This window comes from Caretta caretta, chromosome 12, assembly GCF_965140235.1.
Source record: "Caretta caretta isolate rCarCar2 chromosome 12, rCarCar1.hap1, whole genome shotgun sequence".
NCBI lineage: Eukaryota > Metazoa > Chordata > Testudines > Cheloniidae > Caretta > Caretta caretta.
In genome coordinates this window covers 4,279,470-4,302,249 of record NC_134217.1, presented here as the reverse complement: position 1 = coordinate 4,302,249, position 22,780 = coordinate 4,279,470, and the positions used below count along the sequence as shown (strand labels likewise).

The 22,780-nt window shown below is 60.7% G+C and overlaps 2 protein-coding genes across 8 annotated transcripts in view; one reads left to right on the top strand and one right to left on the bottom strand.

Annotated features, from left to right (window-relative positions):
- The window catches only part of COG4 (component of oligomeric golgi complex 4), a 31,909-nt gene extending 30,867 nt beyond the window's left edge, over positions 1 to 1,042 (top strand). Inside the window, exon 19 of the mRNA XM_048816894.1 lies at positions 108 to 1,042. Within this exon, the coding sequence (XP_048672851.1) occupies positions 108 to 242 (135 nt within the window). The 3' untranslated portion in view covers positions 243 to 1,042. The remainder of the gene's footprint in view (positions 1 to 107) is intronic.
- A 1,859-nt stretch (positions 1,043 to 2,901) lies between these two features.
- The window catches only part of FCSK (fucose kinase), a 40,967-nt gene continuing 21,088 nt past the window's right edge, over positions 2,902 to 22,780 (bottom strand). For 5 of the 7 annotated variants that reach the window (XM_048816893.2, XM_075118275.1, XM_075118276.1 and 2 more), the window contains 16 exons: positions 21,039 to 21,158; positions 19,849 to 20,020; positions 18,665 to 18,792; positions 18,042 to 18,143; positions 16,812 to 16,982; positions 16,312 to 16,382; positions 14,681 to 15,045; positions 12,624 to 12,834; positions 11,848 to 12,014; positions 10,913 to 11,140; positions 9,588 to 9,731; positions 8,763 to 8,882; positions 6,897 to 7,084; positions 5,069 to 5,168; positions 3,831 to 4,054; positions 2,902 to 3,528 (listed from right to left, as the gene is read on the bottom strand). In XM_048816893.2, the coding sequence (XP_048672850.2) occupies positions 3,316 to 3,528; positions 3,831 to 4,054; positions 5,069 to 5,168; positions 6,897 to 7,084; positions 8,763 to 8,882; positions 9,588 to 9,731; positions 10,913 to 11,140; positions 11,848 to 12,014; positions 12,624 to 12,834; positions 14,681 to 15,045; positions 16,312 to 16,382; positions 16,812 to 16,982; positions 18,042 to 18,143; positions 18,665 to 18,792; positions 19,849 to 20,020; positions 21,039 to 21,158 (2,724 nt within the window). In that variant the 3' untranslated portion in view covers positions 2,902 to 3,315. Of the gene's footprint in view, positions 3,529 to 3,830; positions 4,055 to 5,068; positions 5,169 to 6,896; positions 7,085 to 8,762; positions 8,883 to 9,587; positions 9,732 to 10,912; positions 11,141 to 11,847; positions 12,015 to 12,623; positions 12,835 to 14,680; positions 15,046 to 16,311; positions 16,383 to 16,811; positions 16,983 to 18,041; positions 18,144 to 18,664; positions 18,793 to 19,848; positions 20,021 to 21,038; positions 21,159 to 22,780 lie in introns of those variants that run through there. The other 2 variants (XM_075118274.1, XM_075118279.1) reach the window with 2 other exon arrangements.

Sequence of the window (22,780 nt, the reverse complement as noted above, 5' to 3'; positions counted from 1 at the left end):
GAGTGTCTGTGATCTTCTATGTAGTTGGAGCTGGGGGGTAGAATGGCATATTCATGTGTTGTCATTTCCCACAGCCCCACAGCTTGACTTTCTCTTTCTTTCTCCAGGTGACAGAGATCCTGGATTATTGGGGCCCCAACTCAGGCCCCTTGACCTGGCGCCTCACCCCAGCTGAGGTCCGTCAGGTGCTGGCCCTCCGAATCGACTTCCGCAGCGAGGACATTAAGAGGCTGCGTCTGTAGCTGGCGCGCTGTCTGCAGCTCCTGGCCGTCCTTGGATGCGCTTCATAGTGTGAACGTAGCATCCCATGAAGCCTGTCCTCGTGCTTCCAGCACTTGCTGCAGCAGGACTGTGATAGGCTTGGGGCGGCCAGCTGGCTCGGTCAGTCACCAGCCCTGTGATTACTCTAGTGCTGCTCCCCACACCCGGCTTTCCTGGTAGGGGAGACCTGGACTCGAGAAGGCCCAGTTTGGCTCACTGCCCTTCAGGGAGCAGAGATACGGCGGCTGTGCAATCTCTCCTGTTGAGACCAGCGGCATTGCAGCAGGGCTCCTCGCTGAGGTGCCCTCCCCCATGACACTAACCCTAAAGGATCAGGCTGTTCTGACAGGGTTATAGCTTGCTCGTGCCTTCCCCTGCTCGCCTTCCCTTCTCGTGACAGGTTCTGTGGAGTACGGGGCTGCAGTTCCAGATGCTGCCCCGTGAGGTGACTCAAGCAGCAGTGACCTTCTGCAGCCTTCCACAGACCCTGGGCTCAGAGTCCATGGTTGCCCTGGCCCACCAGGGGTGTAATCCTGGTGCAATCCTGGTGCAATCCCTTCAGCTGCTGGAGTCCCAGGGGGCAGTCCCTGTCCTGCAGGAGGAGCTGTCTCCCAGCGCCGGATGGGTGAGTTCTTCAGGGTGGGGCATAAGTGGGGATTGTCTGAAATTCACGCGGGGGCTGCTGATGGTCGAGTCCCTTCTAGAATCAGGGCTCTGGCTCCTCTTGTATCTCTTTACACGCTGTGCAGTGAGGTGGTGAATAAAGACGGAGGAGGGGGGAGTAACGTTTCTCCGGTGACCTGTGTTACAGGCTGGGCGAGTGCACAGCCAATGGGAGCTACGGCTGGAACCTGCCGCAGGCTCCTTCCCCACCTCCAGTGTGGTGTGCGCTTGTCCTGTCCATGCGGCAGGTGCCCTGAGAGCACGTAGTTGCCAGCTGCACTTGGCACTCAGCTCTTCTAAGTGCTGCTGGCTTGGCACTGCTTAGCCCAGTACTGTACTAGCCCCCATCGCCCTGCCCTGCCGCTGTGCTGTGTAATGCTCTCAGCCCTCCCTGGGTGCAGATGGGCTGTGCCTCTCTGAAAAGTCTTGGCCTCAGCGGGGCGGGCTGAGCTGTCTCCAGCCCAGGGCTCTGCGAGGAATGCACAGCCCGCGGGGAGGGAGGAGTGTTGTGACAGCACGCGACCGGGGGGTCCTTTCAGGTACGGGAAACTCTCAGCTCTTGGTAGTCAGAAAAAGGGCAGCGGGGGAGGAGCAATGACACCCCAAAACTAAAAGCTTCTGTAGGGTGCAGGGCTGTGGCTGCTCCTGGAAGCCAGGCCCGCCCCCCCCAGGCAGCACTGCCTGTGAGCGAGTTGCTGGTGGGTAGCAGAGGATCCCCACGTGCACAGAACTGCCAGGGCTTGGGCTGCCCCAGGGACTGTTCAGCTGTAAACAGCTAGACTAGAACGTGGAGGCAGGGCTTGGCTCCGGCTCGCTCCTCCTGCACGGCTGTGCGCACGTGTCTCAGAGCATGCTGGACCATTCAGGAGTCCTTCAACGGGCTTTGTGGTCTAATCCTGCTTGCACTAGGAAAAGCGGCTACACTAACCTGTTCTCATGAGATGGCTCGGTGCAGGAGATACCTGCAAATCAAGGGTTAGTCATTCCCATGGACCCAGTTACTGATGCAATCTGCATAAAGTCCATATAAAAATACAGGTACAGGACCCGAGCAACTGCGGGGGCTATCTCCGCTGTACAGAGGCTTGGAAGGATTAGTGTTTTATCAGCCAATGTTGAAACACTGATTTCACTGTACATTCTAAGAGATGAAAAACAATTTCAGTGAATGATTGAAATGTACAGATAGGCCAGGCGTGGGCAACCTATGGCCCATGGGCCAGATCTGGCCCACTAGCTGTTTTAATCTGGCCCTCGAGCTTCTGCTGGGGAGCAGGTCTGGAACTTGCCCTGCTGCAACCGGGGAGCAGGGTTGGGGGCCGCTCCACTTAACTCCCAGAAGCAGTGGCATGGCCCCCCTCTGGCACCTACTCATAGATGCAGCCAGGGGCCTCCGCTCTGCATGCTGCCCCCCCCCTGCGCCACCCCTGCAGCTCCCAGGGGCCAATGGCAGTTGGGAGGTGCAGAGCCGCATAGCCTCTGCATAGGAGCCGGAGGGGGACATGCCTCTGTTTCTGGGAGCCGCTTGAAGTAAGTGCTGCCCGGAGTCTGCACCCCTGAGCCTCCCCCCATGCCCCAACCCCCTGCTCCAGCCCAGAGCACCCTCCTACACCCTGAACTCCTCATCCTCAGCCCCACCCCAGAGCCTTTCCCTCCGCCCCAGCCAGGGCCTGAACTCCTCATTTCTGGCCCCACCCTGGATCCCGCACCCCCAAGCCGAGCCCACACCCCAACCCTAACTTCGTGAGCATTCAGGGCCCACCGTACAATTTCTCTTCCCTGCTGTGGCCCCTCGGGCCAGAAAGTTTGCCCACCCCTGAGCTAGGCAGAGTAAGACAAACTGCTGCTTGAAGTCTTGGAGGTGTGATGTAAGGCTACCTGCAGATTTTGACACTGTTCACAGTTTGTGTTTTAACGGCTACAGCTTTAACTTTTGGACTCTGTGTCTGTTATTAAATAATTAGGATGACCCCTCTATAATTTCCCACCCCTATAAACATTTTAATTGATGAACAGAAAAAATGCTTAAAAATAAACGTTGATATCTGTCAAAATGATAAAAAATACAAATCAAATTCTGCCAAGCTTATCTCTACCGCAGCATTACCGCAGCCTGGGGGTGGGACTGCTGTCAAACCGAGAGAGGCCTTTCTTCGCTTTGGCTGCCGGTGAACCTGTCCTGGTTCTGTAGTATGCACGAGCCCAGGCTGCTGTAGGGGCCGAGGGCTTCCCTGCTCCATCAGCCCAATGGTAGAGGCACGTACTCTACCAAGATGATCATGCAGCCTGTGCAGCTGCTGCTGCTGAAGCCAGAAGTCACTCTGAATTGAAACCAAATCAGAACAGATTCACCAGCAGCTCCTGTGAGTGGAAAATCCTAGGGCAGGTTTTTCACGCCAGGGTGGGAGGTTGGCTGCTGTCTGCTGCTGTCTGAACGTTCACTGGCAGTGCACAAAGACCAGGGCCCTGCTGAAGGCCTTCACGTGACCGGTTGTGCCCTCCACTCCCTGTGTCGCCTCTTGCTTTAGGGTTGCTCCCCACTAGCTGCAGAGAGAAGCCGGCTGTGTCCACCTCAACAGTGTGGATGCTGAAATTCCCCAGGCCCTACAATGAAAGGTTATTTTAGTAAAGAGTCAGCAAGGGCCTTGCTGTTACATGCTAATAGCTGTGGGTAGCACTGGGTGGCCAGGAATCTCTCACCCCTTGACGCTGGGGGGCAAGTTCCAGGCAGCTGGGCTATTTGCTTAGTTCTAACCCCTTCCCCACTGCCTGGCCGACGTGCCACATGGCATAGGCTGCTGTAGTCTGCACCCCTCTCGCAGCGCATGGGACATGCAAGGCGCTGCGGAACCATCTGCTGCTCTGATCGCTCCTGAGATGGATGGGGGTGAACGTGCATGGCTCACCTCTGTTTTTGCTAGAATTTGCTGTATAACGTCTTTCTGGCTGGGCTCTTTGGTTAAGATGTAGAGGAACCCGCCGCCTCCAGCTCCAGCCAAGCTCTGCCCATAGACATACGGCTGGAGAGCATCCATCATGCGTCTGACAGCCAGAGGCTCACAGCCCGGGGCCATGCACTTCTTCTGCTGCCAGTAGCGGGTCAGGCACTCCCCAAGGAGAGGGAGGTTACCTAGAGCAGACAAAGAGAATGCCAAGAATTGGTCAATACCCAGGAGAGTACAGCTGTTCCCCCCCGCCTGGTCTCGCAGGGGATGTGGGCAGGGTCTGCCCTGCGAGTGCTATCAGAACTAAATAATACGCTTGGCTGGCCTGATCCCCACAAATCTCATGTTGAGGTGTTTCACAACATCCTGCCTCTGACTCCCCAGTAACAAGCTGCCAGCTTTTCTGTTATTTTTTCAAATGTTTCAACCCAGCTGCAGTTGCACCCCCGCAAGAGCAGGGCTCGCCTTTATGCAGCCTTTCGGGGGGTGGGGGTGGGGACGCTGGCCTGCACAGTCTACTACAAAGGGGAGCGGGGGAACAGATTGGGAAAGCAATTTGCTCAGCTGATGAGGTGTTGGGGCTGCGTCGACATGCACCAGCTGGAAACGACTGACCAAAACAGTAGTTTAACCAGGCCATAAGCATAGTGCCCCGGCAGCCAGCTCTTGGGTGCACCTGTGGGGTTCTGGGCTCCCTATGAAGGCATGGCCACGTGGCACCCTGATCACATCCTAGCCAGCATTGCGGCTCCCATCCCACCTTGACAGAGCTGTTTGGTTTCCTAAGCACAAGTGGGAACTGTGCTAAAGGCATCAGAGCAGGGCTACCTTGGCAGGAGACTTCCACGGAATTGGCATGTGCCGGTTTGTCCCTGCAGGCTGCAAGTCCCAGCAGGCAAGGCAGACTAGCCACCGTGCTTGAGCTGGAGCTGGGCTCCCAGGGGCCTGCACCTTGCTCTGACAGAGCAGCAGCTGGCAGGTGCTAGACCAAGTCCCATCACGGCTAGGCCTGGGCCAGCGAAAGGATCTGTACAGCCCAGGAGCTGTGGTGCCTTTCCTGTCTGCTAGCCGCAGCACCCCTGCTGGAACAGCCTAGCATGTAAGCCCTTGCCCACAAGAGCAGGGGCACCCCCCCCCCCCCGCAGGCAGGCTCAGGAAAGGCCTCCTGGGCCCCAGAGATGAGCGTGCAGCGGCTTTACCTTGCCGAAAGGCCTGGGCGCACTGCTCTGCGTTGCTCACGAGGGCGTCGGCGTTCTGCACGATAGCTGGCAGCCTGGCATACCAGTTCCTGAGGACGTCCTGCAAGGGGAGGCAAGCCATGAACTGCATCACCTTCACCAGGGCTTCCCAGCCCGAGGGGCCCTGGCCTGCTGCTGACACCCCCGCCCCGGCATTCGGGGGTGCAGAAGGAAAGCAGGAGCGTAAGTGCAACTCCCGGCAGCTTTGCTGGTCCAGGGATTCTAAGTGGGGGGCGGGGGGTTGTGTGATGGCAAGAGGGTGGCTCCTCCGAGCTGGAAGGCAGAAAGTAGAGCTGGGACTTAACCCCTGAGGCTGGGCTATTGGCCCTGGATCCAGCTGTGACCTGTCACCAGCACCTGAACCCGCTCAGGAATGAATGGGGGAGCAGCAGGTGTAACTACAGAAAATGGGCAGAGGGGCCCCAGTGGGCTCTGCGGGGCCCCAGGCTCAGATGTTCTCTGCGGACGCAGATTCCTTCAGCCTAGAGCAAGCAGCCAGGGCTAGGGTGGCAGCTAGCCTCACCCCCTACTGTGGAGGGAAGGGCAGTTTTGGCCGGGGACACTGGGCCAACCCCGTGCTCCTCTGAGAGCTTTTAATTCCCCACCACCTCCCCCCAGCCCAGACAGGAGCTCAGGTTAAGCCCCGTCTCCACTACACTGCATGGAGCCCCCCCGCCATGTCTCAAGCAGGGGGGGCAGGGCGCCTGATTACTTTAGGCCTGCTGGGTGACCCCTGAGCTCTGCTTCCAGCAGGTGCATTCCAAGCACTGTAACCAATTGTCGGGCAGGGCTCTGCCTACTCGAGTTGAGAGCTGCTGTCCGGCAGCCCTGCGCTCTGCCCGGCTGCTCTTCCTGATGATTTGCACCTGGCTGTCCTGTGGACATGGGATGTCCCGGCCAGGCAGAGTCCTGCAGGCTGGCACACGGGCTAAGGCACTGGGCCCAGATTCTGCTGTTCCCCTGCATCCCCTGCCTACAGCTCCCCTGCTGCTGGAGCTGCACCCCACTAGCAGAGAGTGTGGGGCAGCGGGCTCTGTGCCCCATGGGGAGCCCGATTGCTGAGCGGGATCCTGTGGTGTTGTGTGAGAATGATTTGCAGCCTGACCTCTATGTGGAGCAGTTTAGTGGAAACCCCCCTCCAGAGCATGGGAATGCGGTGCCCAGGTTATTTCTATGACTTACAAGTAAAGAAAATGCCAGTGTGACTAAGTATCCCCGCGCAGCCCTTGGCTCTATCCCCTTGTACTGGGCATGTCTGACCAGCCACCTTCCCACACGAGCTGCGGAGTGAGCATTGGACAGCTGCTCCTGGGAGCCAGCGTTCACTTTCACTGCAGTGGGGAGCCTTTCTGCAGCGGGGACAGAGCCAAGGGAGGGACATGACCAATCCCCTGCAATGAGCCACAACAACTGTGCGGCACAGGGCTGTCTGACTGTCCTGTGTCCGTACAGTGCGTAGCGCAGCAGGGACTGGGTCCATGGCTGGGCACCTGGGTCCTAGAGTAACGTCCCTATAAAGCTGGGGCCAATGAACTAAGCAGGGGGCTGGGAGCATGTTACTAGGCTCAGCTCAGCTGCATAGGGCCAGGGCAGGTCCTTTCCCAGCTCTGGCCCTCAGCTGTGGAACAGGGAGGGGAGTGACCCTGCTCTGTAGAGCATGGAAGAGCTAGAGCGAGGGATGGCTGAACTGGTGTTGGAGGAGGCTGCTATATCTGCCCACGCCTGCTGTGGCCCTGCTGGGGACTGGATGGGGAGCGCCCCTTGAGGCATGGAGGGGCACATGCTTTACCTGGAGCATGTTGCGGGCCAGCCGAGTCTTCCCTGTGTAAATCAGGAGCAGGTGCTTGTTCAGGGTCTGGGGAAAGCCCTCCAGCACAGGGATCTGCTCCACCTCCACCTTCAGGGGCAGCTGGGCCTTTGACCTCCCGATCTTGATGCCTGGCACAAGCCCACCAACCTGGTCCTGCCATCCCCCTCCTGCCAGCAACAGGGCCAGTTACACAGAGCAAACCGTGAGGATACTAATGGTTTCAGTCCCAGCCCTGCAACCAAGGGGTATTTTGCATCGTTGTTCAAGTGCAGAATTAATGCCCCAGGAGATTTTTTTTTCTTCTGCAGACTAATTGATTCTGACGGGGAGGTGAAGGGAAGCTGCAATTACACCTTTTGCCCACCAGGGGCTGATGTGGTGCCAGAAGAGAGGGCAGCAGGCTCATGGGTTGGAGCAGCCAGCCATGGAAGGGGAGGGGCAGAGGCTGCCCTCTTCACAGTGCTCTGTCCACAGACCAGATGAGGAGATGTGGGCTATGGGGGACTGGACAGAGCGGGGCACACGGGGCTGCACACGAGTTTAGAAGGGCTAGTGAGGGGGACAGACTGAGGCAGCAGCACAGGAGCTAGTGGGGTAGCAGCACGGAGCCAAGGGCTGAATGGGAGTGAGGGTGCAGGGCCACATGGGGACAGGAACAGCTATGCCTGGCTGAGTGAGGGCGCAGGGCCACATGGGGACAGGAACAGCTATGCCTGGCTGAGTGAGGGTGCAGGGCCACATGGGGACAGGAACAGCTATGCCTGGCTGAGTGAGGGTGCAGGGCCACATGGGGATGGAGGGGGAATGCAGGGCCACATGGGGGATGTGTAGATATGCCTGGCTGAATGGGGGTGCAGGGACACTTGGGGACAGGGGCAGATGTGCCTGACTGAATGGGAGAGGCTACGGGTCAGCCAGGGTCTGCATGAGGGAAGCTCCCCAACTCCCAAACAATCCCTCCCCAAAAAATCTATTCCATACTTCTCCCAACCACACCTAGCAACCCTCCAGGTTCACTCCCAGGCTCCCCTCTCCCTCAGCTCCTCTGTTACCCCTGACTCCCACAAGCCCTTGCACTGCTTTTGAACAGTGCAGGAAATACGTTTCTGTATTTCAGCTTAAATTAATTATTACTCAAAGTTCTGGATTAATAAGCCTAGTGAGGAATCAATTTGTCAAAAACCATTTCCTGAATCTTTTTTGTTGTTGTCTGTATTGTTACCGACAGACTTGCTGAAAGGGATTTTGAAGTAAATTACCAGAATAATTGAAACTGGTGTGATTATATTGTGTTATTTTGACAAATAAACTTTTCAATATTTTAAAATATTGGGTGCAGAATTTTGAATGTGCTGGTGCTGAAGTCCCCTAGGAGTCCAACAGGCAGGATATTGGGGAAGGCCCTGGCAGTGTGGTGCTGAGGGGCTGGCTGGGTGGGAGAGGGAGGCGGGCTGCTTGGTTGGGGACAGGGAACTGATCAAACAGCCCCATGGGGGCTAGCAGAGTGGCAGGCAGCATGCACCACAAGGGTTAACGCTGCCTGTTGCAAAGAAAGCCTGAACCAGTAGGGCAGAATAATGGGCCCGAGCAGCTGGGGCCATGGGACAGTTCAAACCTCCAGCTGGTGAGGACGGGCCCCCTGGCAGGGGAGTGGGAATGGCAGAGAGGCAGTGTGTCTGACAGGGGCTAGAGGTGTGCAGCACAGAGGCAGCCTGGCATGGCATATCCCAGCTGCCACAGGCTCATGCCACCCTTGCCCACACACAACCTGGTCAGTGGGTCCATTCAGGCGGCCGGGCCAGGCCATGGCAGGCCCCCCACTCCCTCCAGCCTCTGTGCTGTTACCTGTGGTGAGCACCTGCTCCAGGTGCAGCACGGCGTGGATGAGGGACTCTGTGTTGGTGGATTTCCCGGCTGCCCGGTACAGCGCCGCCATCACCGCCCCGGCTAGGATGCTGCTGGTGCCTGGAGGAGCCAAAGACGGGGCAGGGAGGTGAGGCAGAGGGTGCATGGGGACCACTTCTCAGCCATGGCCCATGAAATGACCCAGCGCCTCAGGGCAGGGCAGGGGTAAGCTGGGAGGCCCGTCGCTAGGTTACATCCCCATCTCCCAGAGCAACAGCAGAGAAGGACATAAACAGCTCTCTGTGCTGGGTGGCCCCTGCAGTCCCCATGCTCTGCATTGCCTGGCCGGAGGGGACTGGCCTGCAGAGACAAGCAATGAAGCCACAGAAAGAGGCTTGGATCCCTCCCCAGCAGCTGAGCCCATGGCCTCTCCTGTGCCCCTGGCCCGTCCCACAGTGAATCCTGTGTGCTGTGCCTAAGCACAAGGCCCGGAGCCAGCCTGTTCTCAGTGCAGACCTTGCAGTGCTGTGGGAGAGCGAGTTTCTTCAGAGTGCCTGAGGGCACAGCCAGGGAGTGCATCCCAGCAGGCCAGGCTGGGGGAGCCCCAGCCCCAGCCATGCTGCTGTTCAGTGTTTCTCTCTCTGTTAGGAGTGACCAGCCAGGCCTGAGAACGTGACCAGGGCGGGCCTGGCTGCTTATGGCTGAGAATGTCTTTCCTGAAGCCTCCTATGGGAGCTGAAGCCAAGCCTCAGAGCTCTCCTGGTCTACATTTACCTACGCTCACTGCCCAGACCATGCCCTGTGCAAAGGGGGCCACAAACATACCCAGCCCAGATCCGTGTGGCAGGCTGGACCAGCTGTGCACTTCAAACCCTCCGCCAGAGCACTCCAGCAGCTGGGCCTGCAAGGGCTTCTGGGAAGCGAGGGTGACAATCTGGGTGCAGATGAAAGCCGCTTTCAGCAAGGCCCCTGGAAAGGAGAGAGAAAACCCTGAAAGGCTGGTGAGCGCAGCCATGCCCTGGCCACCAAGCCCCTGCTGGTTTAACCCCTTCACTGCTGGCAGACTAACATGGTGCTCCGGCCGGGTCACGGCTGTTGGGTCAGCCATTAGCACAAGTTCCTGACAGGCAGATGCCCATAGCGACCCCCACCCAGGCCAGCACGGCGAGGGCAGAGCCGCAGCCCAAGCTGTCCAGGCTCGGAGGCCTGCTCTCCCTGCAGCACGGAACAGCAGGTCCTGGAGGAGGGGGAAGGGGAACTCGCTGAGCTGAGGGTTTCCCTGGGACTGGCTCATTGTGGTGGGGCTGCTGGTGGGGGAAAGGTGCCAATGGCCTCACTGTCCCGCGTCTCCATCCCCTGTGCACCTGGGCTGTCTGTGCTACGCAGGTCTCCAGACTGGGTCTCTCTTATCACCTCCCCACCCTGGGATGCGGGGCAGGGCTGGCATCCCATTGCAGAGAGGGGGAGTCGAGGCCCAGACAGGCTGGGCGACTTGCCCCAGTCCCACAGGAAGCCTGTAGCAGAGCAGGGACTGAGCCCAGTCCCTGACCAGCACCAAACTCACTGGGCCACCCTTGGCCAGCCACCCTGGTGGTGGGTTGTGCGCTGCAGGCTGTTGTCTGCTAGGAATGAGCCCCCCCAACTCTTCTACCGGCAGCAGTACGGCCATCCGCTGGGGAGGGCTCAGGGCGGGGCTCGGGGAGTGGTTCCCCAGACAGCTCTCTGGCCCATTACTGATCCCCCGGGACACCCCACCTCCTGCTTTTAACACTGTATGGGTTCACCCTCCGCCCAGCCCACAGAACCCCACTGGCACCAGGTGGATGTCGTTCCTGCCAGCCTGACTGGGAACAAACACTGCTTCTGAGACCTGCAGTGGATGGGGCCAGGCGTGCGAGCCAGGTGAGGGGATGGCCCGTCTCGGAGCTGGGAGGGTGCAGTGACAGGGATGCAGCACAGGTCACTACTTGGTGCCCCCCAGGTGCCAATCCGAGAACAACACTGGAGAATACATAAGCACCAGCGACCCTCCCTCTGCCATCCATGGGGCACTGCAAGTGACCCCCAGCTCCTCTCTCTGCTGGTCCAGGAGCTCCTGGGCTGCGGAGCAGCTGGTGAGCCCTGATCCTGAGCAGCGGGGTGGGTCTTACCTGGCGCGTGAGGCTGGCAGTAATCCTGCAGGTCCTCCAGGTCCTGGCACACCAGCTCCAGCACCACCTCGCCCTCCAGCATGCCGCTAGTACTGACCAGCCGGAGCTCCGGCTCGGCGATGCGCCGGGCCCGGGCCCCGATTGGTCTGCGCCCATCCACCAGGATGGCAACATCCACCACGGCTCCCCCGTGCTCGTAAGTGATTGGAGGAGTGTCACTCCATCCCCCTGCAAGGCACAGAGGGACCCTCATGCAGGACAGCCGCCCACAGACTAGCCCTCATCTCTTGTCCTCTCCAGGCTGCCAGCCTAAGACAGGGCAGTGCCCTGGCCGTGTCCTGCAGGAGGTGGTACGAGATGATCACAATGCTCCTTTGGAAGCTATAAACCCCTCCTTAGAGTCCTTCTCCCTACCCGCTTTCCTCATGCTGCCTGCCACACAGGGCATGACCTCCAGAGCCCAATAAGCCAGGCCACATCTCCCCCTCCAAGTCCCTCCTAAAGGCAGCATCCGCAAGCCACACCTCCCGGGAGACGCCTTAAACAGATGCGCATGAACCCAGGACACCCGCAGCCCCAAGGCCTCTCCCAACAGGGCCGGCCTGGTCTGTGTGTGGCCTGGAAGCACCGAGCACAGCCCGGGCGTTGAACGAGTATTCCCGTGGCAGCTGCTGCTTGCTGTGACGGTGCATTGCTGAGCTCAGCTGCAAGGGAATGGCAGTCGGAGCGGCATGCGCTTTGTTACAACCAGTGCTGTCCACCTCCTGGGAGCTGCTCCCTTCGCACCAGGGCTCCCCATGGCCCCGGCCCTGCACTGCCTCATCCACCCCAGCGCTGGGACAGAGTCTAGGGCGAGCCCCAGTGATGCCCAGGCCAGAAGAGAAAGCCCTTTGAACTGGGGCCTGCGAAAGGTGCTCCCGCCCAGAGGTGCTCACCAGAGACGTCTATCCGGGCAGGGCACTCCACCAGCACCCAGTGACCGATGGGAGGGGGCTCCTCCCGCCCGACGCTGATGAACCGGCACGCAGACATCACAGCCTGGCGGATCAGGATCTGCTCGGCCCCCTCGTAGTGCCGGGCAGCCCTCACCAGCAGCGCCGGCCTGAAACGACAGGGGGAGACGGGTGCCGCTCACCAGCTGGCAGAGGGCACCATCGGAGCGGCCTTTCTCCTGGGATGTCAGTGGCACAGTTAGCGGCTCTGGCCACGCTGAGCACAAACATGCTCGACTGGCCACGGGAAGCCAGTGATGCCCGTGTCGGCCTTTGGCACAGGTTGTCACCGTCACTGAGCACCTGGTGTGTGGCTGGGGCCTTAGCCAATCTCCCAGCCGCAGTCCAGGGCTGCGGAGATGGGAGATGCCTGGAACATCAGCCAGCCCAGCACAAAGCCCCCTGCAGAGACACAGGGCTCATGCCCAGCAGCAGCTGGGGAGTTTATGGGTTTCCAGCAGGACCAGGGGCCCAAGCTGCTGGTGGGGAGGGGCCATCAGTCCCCCACCTAGAGGTGGGGATCAGGCCAGTCTGTCAGCTGACAGCCCTGGGACCTCACAGCAAACCGCGCTGCTTGCTGCAGAAAGGCCATGAGACAGGGCCGGAAACGAGGCGTAATGGGAACCTCTGTCCATTCAGCAGGGCGAGCCCAGCACCACAGCCCTCAACACAACATCTTTGCCACCCCTGCTGGCTCCCGGGCACCAAGGGCCCTGTACCTGCCCAGCCATTCCCTCCTCTCTTTGGCGAGCTCCTTCACTCCCTCAGCGATGTTGCCTCTCTCCAGCTGCTGGAAGGCCGGGGCCCACTCCTGGTTGGCGGCCGGCCCGCTCCGCAAGCCCCCATCCCCTTTGGCCATGCAGCCCAGCACGTCGGCGATGCAGGCGAGAGCCCGGGCTGCCACCCCAGGGTCAGCGGCAACAGATGCCACTGTGAAGGAAGGAAAGGGAAACCATCAGAGCAGCAGCCAGCCACAGCCCAGCAGATTGGAGCCTTAGAGGGCCGCTGCCCATGGGAGGATTTCATCCGTCCTCATCTAGCACACAGGTTACCTTCTTCCTCTGCCCCCTAAGCCCTTCCAGCCACTTATCTACAGTTGTCCAGAACCAGAGCATGCCCCCGTGGTCCTGGAGTGGAATGAGTTTGCTGGTTCTCAGCCCAGTACCCACATCCCATAACCCATCATCATCAGCTCCCTCATTGACTATCTCCATGGAGCGTGAAGTCCCTCCCTCGTGCTAATCCGGGGGGGGCACTGGGCGGGGGCAGCCGACAGAAGCTGGCATTGCCAATGCCAGGGCAGCGCCTGTTCTGGAGACAGAGGGCTTCATGCGCCCCGGCACTCAAGCCGGCACCTTCCTGCAGCACACCTAGAATGGGCTGTGGCCTACTGAACCTAGGCTCTGGTAGCTCCACTTTCCAAAGCCTGCAGGGCCTGGCAATGCAGGCAGAAGAGAGTTGCTGGGCGCTACTTACCTGCAAGTTGTTAACCAACATGCCCCACCTGCTCATGGCCACAGGCCAGGGTTGCTGGAAACCCGCTGTGTGCCACAACAGAAAGCGAGCTCAGGCTTTGGCTTCCACATGGCTTCGCTAGCGAGAATGGGAGGAAACTCTGCCCTCTGGCAGCCTCCGTAAGCCACATGCCTGTGGGATGTTCAAAGTGGCCATGTTCCTCTCCAGAGGTGAGTGCGTGGTGGGGAAGGGGGAAGGGACTGTGGTACAGTCCGTACAGCTGTTTGGGTTTGTATGGCACTTTGGGACCCGGCGTCACGCAGGGGATGAAGAATGCCCTCTAGCCATGGCCGGCTCTAGGCACCAGCAAAACAAGCAGGTGCTTGGGGCGACATTTCTTGGGGTGGCATTCCGGCGCCGGCCAGGCCGCCCCTAGAAATGTGCCCCCGCTGCCCCAGCTCGCCTCCACCTCTTCCCCCTCCCGCCCAGGCTTGCCGCGCGCGAAACAGCTGTTTCGCGTGGCAAGCCTGGGAGGGAGGGAGGGAGGAGAAGCCGAGCGGCAGTGTGCTCGAGGGAGGCGGTGGTGGTGGAGCGGAGGCGAGCTGGGGCGGGGAGCAGTTCCTCTACCCCCCCCCATTTACTTCCTGTGCGCGCCCCCCGCCCCGCCCTTTGCTCACCTCCACTCTGCCTGCTCCCCTAAATGGGCTGCCTCTCCCTCGCCTGAGAGGGAGGGGGGAGAAGCAGAGTGGCGGCGTGTTCAGAGGAGCAGGCAGAGCAGAGGTGAGCTAGGGCAAGGGGTTGCAGGGGGTGGGAGGAGCCGCAGGAAGCAATGGCCAGGGGGAACTGCGGCACGCCTGGGGGAGGAGGCGGGGATGGGGATTTGGGGACGGGGTTGGGAAGGGGTGGAGTTGGGGCAGAGCCGGGGGCAGGGGGGTAGGAAAAAAAAGCAGGGGCGGCCAAAAATGGTTTTGCTTGGGGCGGCAAACATCCTAGAGCCGGCCCTGCCTGTCACCAACTGCAAAGACAGCAGGAGGAACTCAGCAGGGCACAATGTGATCCACAAAGATGGAAACTGGCAAGCCTCTGGGCTGACATCCCCCTGAATAGTCCCCTGGCTGCTGTAAGGACTGCCCAGTCTGCTTAGCAAGGGAGAGTGGCCAGCCGTGGTTCAAGGGTCCCCACCAGTGCCCAAATCCACCAGCACTCGTGGGCCTGCACAGGGGCTAAATCACCACAGTGCTGGAGTCTGCATCCTGACACCCCAGAGCAGCATGTGTGGGTGACACGAAGGTCACAGGCAGCCGCCCTGCCCTGCTCTCACCCAGGTCCAGAGTGCTCAGCACGGCCTCCTGGTAGCCCTCGTTGACGGCGCTGCGGATCAGGGGCAGGAGGCTGCAGTCCCTGTGCTCCAGCAGCATCCTGCGTAGCTTGCCCTGTGCCTGGTGGAAGAAGAGCGCCCGGCGGGACACCAGCTCCGCCTCCTGGTCTAGGCACATCAGCAGCTGCTCCCAGGACATGCGCCACGAGGCTCGCCACCGCCCCAGCCCCTCACCCTCCTGGGAGCCCAGGAACCACAGGACGTCCTGGACCCCCACGGGCTCAGCAGCGTGCAGAACGGGGAAGAGGCGGGCGTTCAGCAGGCAGCGGCTCCTCTGGGGGACGTCGGAGCCCCAGATATCCCCCTCCCTGCCGGAGTGAGAAGCAGCCTCAGAGAGTGGGCACCACGCAGCCATGTGCAATGGAGGCAGGAGGCCTGGGCAGCAGGCACCTGCCCCTCTGACCTCCCTACCTACAAAGAGAGCCTCATTTCTGCCCCAGGGAAAGCAGATCCTGAGAGGGCCTTCACCTCCCTAGGGCACGGGGAGAGGGGAGCATGGGGCTGATGCTCCTGCCCGCTCTCATAGATACTAAGGTCAGAAGGGACCATTATGATCGTCTAGTCTGACCTCCTGCACAACGCAGGCCACAGAATCTCACCCACCCACTCCTGTGAAAAACCTCACCTATGTCTGAGCTATTGAAGTCCTCAAATCGTGGTTTAAAGACTTCAAGGAGCAGAGAATCCTCCAGCCAGTGACCTGTGCCCCATGCTGCAGAGGAAGGCGAAAAACCCCCAGGGCCTCTTCCAATCTGCCCTGGAGGAAAATTCCTTCCCAACCCCAAATATGGCGATCAGCTGAACCCTGAGCATATGGGCAAGATTCACCAGCCAGATACTACAGAGAATTCTTTCCTGGGTAACTCAGATCCCACCCCACCTAACATCCCATCACAGGCCATTAGGCCTATTTACCATGAATATTTAAAGATCAATTAATTACCAAAATCATGTTATCCCATCGTACCATCTCCTCAGCATCCCTGCTGACTTCTCAACGGCTGGACAGCCCCATGCTCAGAATGACTGGCGGCAAGTTTTGGAGGATAGCCGCTGCACCGCCCTGCCCCCACTCTGCACAGCTGGGATGGAGCCTCCTCCACCCAGACTGAAAGCCGGAGCCCGCAGAACCACTGTAGCCTCTTCCTCAGCCAGCTGGAGGGAAATGCACTCAGGAGACCAGCTGTGAGGGGCTCACAGCTCCTGCCCTGCCAGCCTCTCCCAGCAGGAGGCGCTGTAGATACATGTGCTGGTTATGTGGGGAAGCTCCCGGCGATGTCATCCCAGCCTCTTGCAGGACAGGTTGCTTTAGGGTGCTGGCTTCATGTAGGCCTCACTCTATCCCACTGGGCCCCCCAGGAGTTGGCACAGCGCTCTGGAGGTCAGTGCATCAGCCAGCTCCTCTCCGCCCCTTTCCATTTGCACCGAGACGTTTCCAGGCAGCATAACAGAGTGTTTCCCAGGTCTCAGCCAAGCAGAGACCAGGGCGCAATGCAGGGGAGGAAAGCGGTCGCTCTCGGCTCACTTTGTGCCCTATCCAGGACCCTTCTCTGCCCAGCCCCTTTGGCACGTACCGTATCCCCGTCCTGTGGAAGAACTCAGCCCAGGGCACGTTCAGGTAGGTGCTGGCCGCCCCGGCAGGGCTCTGTGAAGCGGGAGAGAGGAGACAGCGAGAACCGGGGCTAGAAGGGGACAGGACTTGCACCACCATTGTGGGTTGATCTCTGCCCTCTCCTGGCGGCAGGCCCCATGTTAACCCCTCACTGGATCTCAGGGAGGCAGGGCAGCGTCCCTGGCCTCTGCTCCTTCCACAGAGCACTTGGTCCGCAGGGGTGGCTCCCTATACCCCGTTTCCTTGGCAGATGGTCCCCTCCACACCCCCATAGGGGAACATTCCTCCCCCCAGGCACCGCCATCAGGGCCCCCAGTCCAGTGGGCAGCCAGAGCCCCGCACAGGGCAATCACACGGTGGGCAGCCCGTAGGTGTGACTGTTCACTAGGGAGGTCACACGATCCTCTGAGCGCTATCCACTGGTTCTCCCGGACAACCCCCCAGCCCGGTCTCAGACAGCACCTGCCAGTCGTCGTGGCGCCCAGTCAGGGTGAACACCTGGCGCAGCATGTCCTGCAGCCGGATGGTGTGCCCCTGCAGGACTACATCGCACAGCCGCCAGCGCTGCAGGGCAGGCGAGGAGGAGACGTCCAGCCCCGTGAGGAGGCAGCCAGAGCCTATCTGCAAGGGTCCCTGTGAGGGCGACAAAATGGGCCGCTCCAGAAAGGAGGGGCAGTGCCGGAGATCCCCACCCGCATCAGAGCTCTGGGAAGCCCCTCCCTCTAATCTAGTCACAACCAGCCCATCATGGCTGTCTCTGGGCGCCCTCCTGCACCCGGGACCCCCAGAGGGAGGTGAAGGCTCAGAAAGCCTTTAAATTCCACGTACCATACAGCCGTGCTTTGAATAGTGGCAAGGCTGGGGGCGGGGAGGGCAGGGCGGAAACAGAGATGGTCACTGGTAAAATCTAGCAATGGGGGATATTGTTGGAGTCCTGCATTCACTCCCTAGAGCTCCTGGCCACAAGGTCACGAACTGGGAGAGGAGCAGGGGCTGGAGCTGGGACGGGTGTGCTGACGAGACTGGGGGAAGAGACGGCTATGAGGGGTAGGGCGCGAGATCAGGCTACCAGTCCGCAAAGAGTGTGAACGCCAGGCAGGGTTGCCCTGAGGGGCAGCAGGGGTAGAAATAGAAGGAACAGAATGAAAATAAGGGGAAAATTCCTGCTGTGGCAAACGCCCGGGCATGGAGCTGGCTGGGAGCGATTGTGCTGCCGTCCGAGAGGGGTGCAGACGTACCCAAGCCAGGGCAGAGCCCGCGAATTCACACGACACTAGTGCTGAAGCCGAGGCAGTAGGGACTGGCCACGCGAATACGTCCCCAGTGCTCGGGTGGGCTCGTCCGCTCCACGCTGCTACTGTGACTGGAGCTGGTTTGCGCCACGCGCTGCAGCCCCCCTCTGACTGCAGTGCAGACAGACCCTGGGGCTGGGGCAGAGCTGGAGGCCCCAAACAGATTAAGATAAAACCAGGGTGGGGGTGGGGGGAAGGAGTAGGACACGCTCCTGCCCAGGTCCCTGGGGGGAATATGCTACATGGGCCTGAACATGCAGAGAGAGGGAGCCCCAGCAGCCAGGTCCCAGACTGGGTTAGAGCGAGAGCCCAAAGCCATAGGGCGATCCAGCCCATGCCTGGGAAGCGCCTGACCCCCAGGGAGCCAGCCGAGTGAGCGGGGCAGGGGAGGGAGCTGTACCTGCAGGTGGCAGTGCTGGAGAACGCTTCCGGGCTCCACCCGGACGGCTCCTTCCAGCAGGCTGTTGGTGACGGTGCAGCCGTCCTCCAGGAGATGGGGCTGCTGCGGGAACAGAAGGAACCAGCGGTCAGGAGCGGGGAGAGGAGCCTGGCGGGGCAGAGGGCAGAAAGGGGGCTGGGGAGGGGTACTGAGCACTCGCTGGAGGTGGCAGTGATGGAGGGTTAGGGGAGCACCAGAGGCCCCGTTGTCCTAGGCTCCAAGCAGATACAGCCCTGCGCCAAACAGCTGACAGCAGCCAACACAGACACAAGGGGGGGAGGGGAAACTGAGGCCCAGCAAAGGACAATGACATGTCCAAGGTTACCCAGCAGGTCCAAGACCAGGCTGGGAACATAGCCCAGGTCTCCCGACCTGCAGGCTAGTGTCTTACCCAGTAGGCTACGCTGCCTCTCCCACAGGGATGGGGTAGCAGTGTAGACAGTGCTGGAGTCTTCCCGCTCTGCTGTCTCAGGGCGGGGCCAGGTGATGGGGCCCAGAGGCCACTGGTGCCCCAGGGCAGCGGGGGCAGGAAAGGAGATGCCAGGGGGAGGGGCAAGTGGGGGGCTGGGAAGGGAAGTACCTACAGCTACGTGGGAATGCGCTACTTTCCGGAAGGAAAGGGTGTTGACGGAGCTGATGCGAAGTGTCAGGTTGTGGATGTGGTCGCTAGCGGCCATTGTCATGTAGTCATAGCAACCATCAGGTATACACGCTGCCAGGAAACAGGAGAGAGGCAACACCGTTAATGCACGGCCAGCAGCTCTCTGGGGTGGCAGCCAGGCTGCAAGGGAGGGGGCCTGGCAGGCGCCAGGGGTCCATCTGGCTGGGGAGGGGAGGAGAGGGGTAGGAGCACTCTGTGTCCGGCAGGGGGCCATCACCTCCCCTCTGGGCGCCATGATCCGGGCACCACTCAGCAGGGTGCAGCGTCTACTGGAGGAGTGGGGTGGTGGGTGCTGGACTGAACCCAGGCCAGAGCGCAGGGAGGGCCTCGCCCAGCGGGAGACCGAAGGGATCGGCCCTGGTACCTGGCTGTGACTGGCGGCTGATGCTCACCAAACACCTCTGCGCGGCAGCCAGCCGGGGCACGGCAGGGACGGGCGCAGCCCCTAGTGCCCCCAGCCCCGCTGGGGCTCTTGGAAGCACCCCAGTGCGTTAGATGACGAGGCTCTGAAGTTATACAAGCCAAGCAGCCAGTTCTTGCTTACCCTGCTGAGGCTCCTTTAATGACCCCTGGCAGGCCAGGGCCCTGTTCTTACTTACAGAAAGGTGGCTGGCGACCGCAACGACATGCTGCCGGGGCATGCACTCAGGGCACAGTGCCACCCCCACTGCCCTGTGGCCCAGCGCCCCCTATCACGATGCCGGGGCATTGACTCCGGACTGACAGGGAAACGTGCCAACAATCCTCTCTATACTAACAAAGTTCCCCTTGACGGCCTGCATCTCCCCAGCAACAGTAGACTTTTTTGGACCAGCCATGTCCTGTTTCTAATCACCAGTTGCCAGCTCCACTGTGGTGGCTCGTTCGAGGCCTCCTCTCCACACACCGACCAGGACTAAACCTGCCTTGCTTACAACAATCCTCAGAGGAATGGATGGGGGGGAAACAGGCCACCGGTGTCTTTAGAGATCTTCCCCAATTCCTTGGCAAGATACCAGCCAAGGAACATCTGCTGGGACACTGGGTGGCTACCAAGGCCCCAGAGAGCTCTAGCCAGAGTGGGCCGGCATGAGGAGCTGGGACAGCGCTCGGGGCGGTCGCACTCACCCATGCTGAGAGGGATGGCATGGAGGGCCTTCCACAGAACGGAGCGGGCGCTTCTCAGGGCCATTGCTCCCTTGGCATGACCGCTGCCCACCTCCTGGGTCCTGCCAGTCACAAAGTCCTCCTCGGTCACCCCGCCGGCCATGCAGAGCACGATGTCGAAGAACAGGGACAGCTGGGGGGAGGCAGAGAATGGGAAACGCTCAGTACGAGCAACCCCCCCAGCCCTGCCGAGCTGTGCCCTCCAGCCCTGACACACAGGGGGCTGGAGACTGTGACTGCTGTGTGTCTACACTGGGTGGGCTTCACACTGGATCCAGCGATGACAGCACTGGGGGCAGGGCTGCCAAGGAGGGGCAGACCTCCTGGGGTGGGGGATTCCAAGGGAGGACAAAAGAAAAGGGGTGACAGACCCTGAGGCTGTGCCAATGAGCAGGGTTTGGGACGGAGCAGCACCTGGCCTTTGGAATGGCAAGAGAAGCTGGCACCAGCTGGTTCGGGAGCTGACTGGAGTAAGATGGCTGGCACAGACAGCAGGCATCTCTCTGCTCTGCCCTGCCCCTCCCTGGGCAAAGAGGGCTGCAGGGCGAGTAGGATGACTTCTGTCCTCAGCCCCAGGCATGGCAGGATGGAGGGCGAGGGTAGGGGGCTGTCACACTTTCCTCAGGACAGTCCTATGGGGCAGCCTTGTGGGGAGAAGGTGGCAGGGGGAGCTCGTACTGCTGCAGGGGTCTGGAGCACAAGACGGTGGGGTTCTCTGGAGCTCTGGGGTGCAGGGATAAAAGGGACCCCAGAGCTGTGTGTTGCCTCCGCAGCACTCCCGGAGACCCGACTCCCTGCAGGACAGACTGTCCGGGGGACACCCTGCTGCTCGGCTGGGGGTGGGGTGCAGAGAGGTCTGCACCACAGGGAGTTGGGGGAGGTAAGATCAGCCAAGATCCTGCACACGCACAGAGTGCCTCCTGCTGGTCACCCGATGCCAGCGTGGGATGATTTAACCCCTTGTGGTGGTGGTTCCAGGGCCTCCCACTGCCCCTGTGCCAACAGACCCATCTGCTGGGGGGAAGGAAGGGCTGATTGCCCTGGCACTGCTTTAGACAGCTATGGAGAGGTGACGGTGGCCCTCCTTGTGGCTGGCACCAGATGGCACAATGAGGGGATCCCTTCAGCTGGCAAATGGCTGAGAGCATCACCTGGATGGGCTGGGCCCCCGAATCCAGGCCCAGGTAGGTGCAGGCATCCAGAGGGGGGATGACGTGCGTGGCCAGCAGCTGCTCTGCGGTCTCCGAGGAGAAGAAGACGACCCCGCACACCTGAAATCACAAAGCCGGCTGGGTGGAGGTGTCACCGCAATTCATGCCTGGGGGGCCATGTAGAGTGTCCCAGCAGCTCACTGCTGCCTCTAGTAGGCAGACTCAGGCCTGCCCACTGGTGTGTGATTATGTCACCCCCTAGAGTTACCGATGCTAAACCCTTCTGCCGGCGGTGGCTGGTGGCCAGGGCCAGATTAACGCTCCTGTGGGCCTGGGGCTATTAGGCTTTGTGGGGCCCCTGTATACAAGTCTTTTTCCTGGGAGGGAGTTTGGTGCAGGAGGGGGCTGGGGTAGAGGGTTGGAGTGGAGGAGGGGGTGCGGGGTCTGGGAAGGAGTTTGTGTGCAGGAGGGAGCTCTGGGCTGGTGCAGAGAATTGGGGTGCAGGAGGGGATGCAGGGTCAGGGAGGGAGTTTGGGTGCAGGAGGGGGTTCTGACCTGGGGCAGGGGGTTGGGGTGCAGGAGGGGGTGTGGGGTGCAAGCTCCGGCCGGGAGCTGCCTGTGGTAAGTGTCTCCCGGCCAGTGGCGCAGCAGGGCTCAGGCAGGCTGCCTGCCTGCCATAGCCCCACGCCACTCCCGGAAGCGGCTGGTTGCTGGCACATCTCTGCACGCCCCTGCAGGGAGGGGGACTGCGTGTCTCTGTGTGCTGTCCGCACCCACAAGCCAACGGGAGCTGCGGGGACAGTGCTGGGGGCAGGGGCAGTGCGTGGAGCTGCCCCCGCCCCGGCCAGTGGCCGCAGAGATATGCCAGCAGCCAGCCACTTCTGGGAGTGGCATGGGGGCAGGACAGGCAGCCTGAGCGCTCTGGAGATCACTGCCTGTGATTTAGTTTTGGGGGGCCCCCCTTGAGGCAGGGCCCCGTGCTACAGCCCTTAAAGTGCCTGCCTTAATCTGGCCCTGCTGGTGGCAACTTCCCTTTGGCCCATGGGGCAGTTTTGGCAGCACAAGCCCATGGTGTCTTCAGCTTGGGAGGAGGCTGTGGGGTAGATCCTGCCCCAGGCCCAGAGGACAGTCGCTCCCCTGTCTGGGCTGCAGACTGTCTCTAAAAGGGCTGGTGCTGTGTCCCCCTGGGGTAGAGTGACCAGATGTCCCGATTTTATAGGGTCAGTCCCAATATTCGGGGCTTTGTCTTACGCAGACCTCTATTACCCCCATGCTCTGTCCTGATTTTTCACCCTTGCTGTCTGGTCACCCTGCTCTGGGGTGGCCTGGCTCGTTCAGGTCAGGCAGCAGGCACCCCATGGTACCCTGGCCTGTAACATCTGGCTCTCTGTCCTGTCTCCCGCAGCAGAAGCAGGATTAGCAGGGAGCTCGCCCAGGGACAGCCCTGCATTTCCTCTGGGCAGGACCGAAGCAGATTCTAGGGAAGGTCAGAGCTAGATCTGACCTGTGCGGCTAAGGCCCAGGCCTGCGAGGCCAGGCCAGATTCACGCTGGTCTGACCCTAACAAAGCCATCAGGGCAGCGCTGAACCCAACCGCTTCACCAATACACCCAGCGGCAGAGCTCCCCAGCCCTTCCCCGAGCTCCAGCTGGGCCGTTACTTCTCAACAGGCCCAAGTGCCAGCTCTCCGGGGGCAACCCACTGCCCCTCTCTGCAGCTGTGTCCCGCTCGGCCTCTCTCTC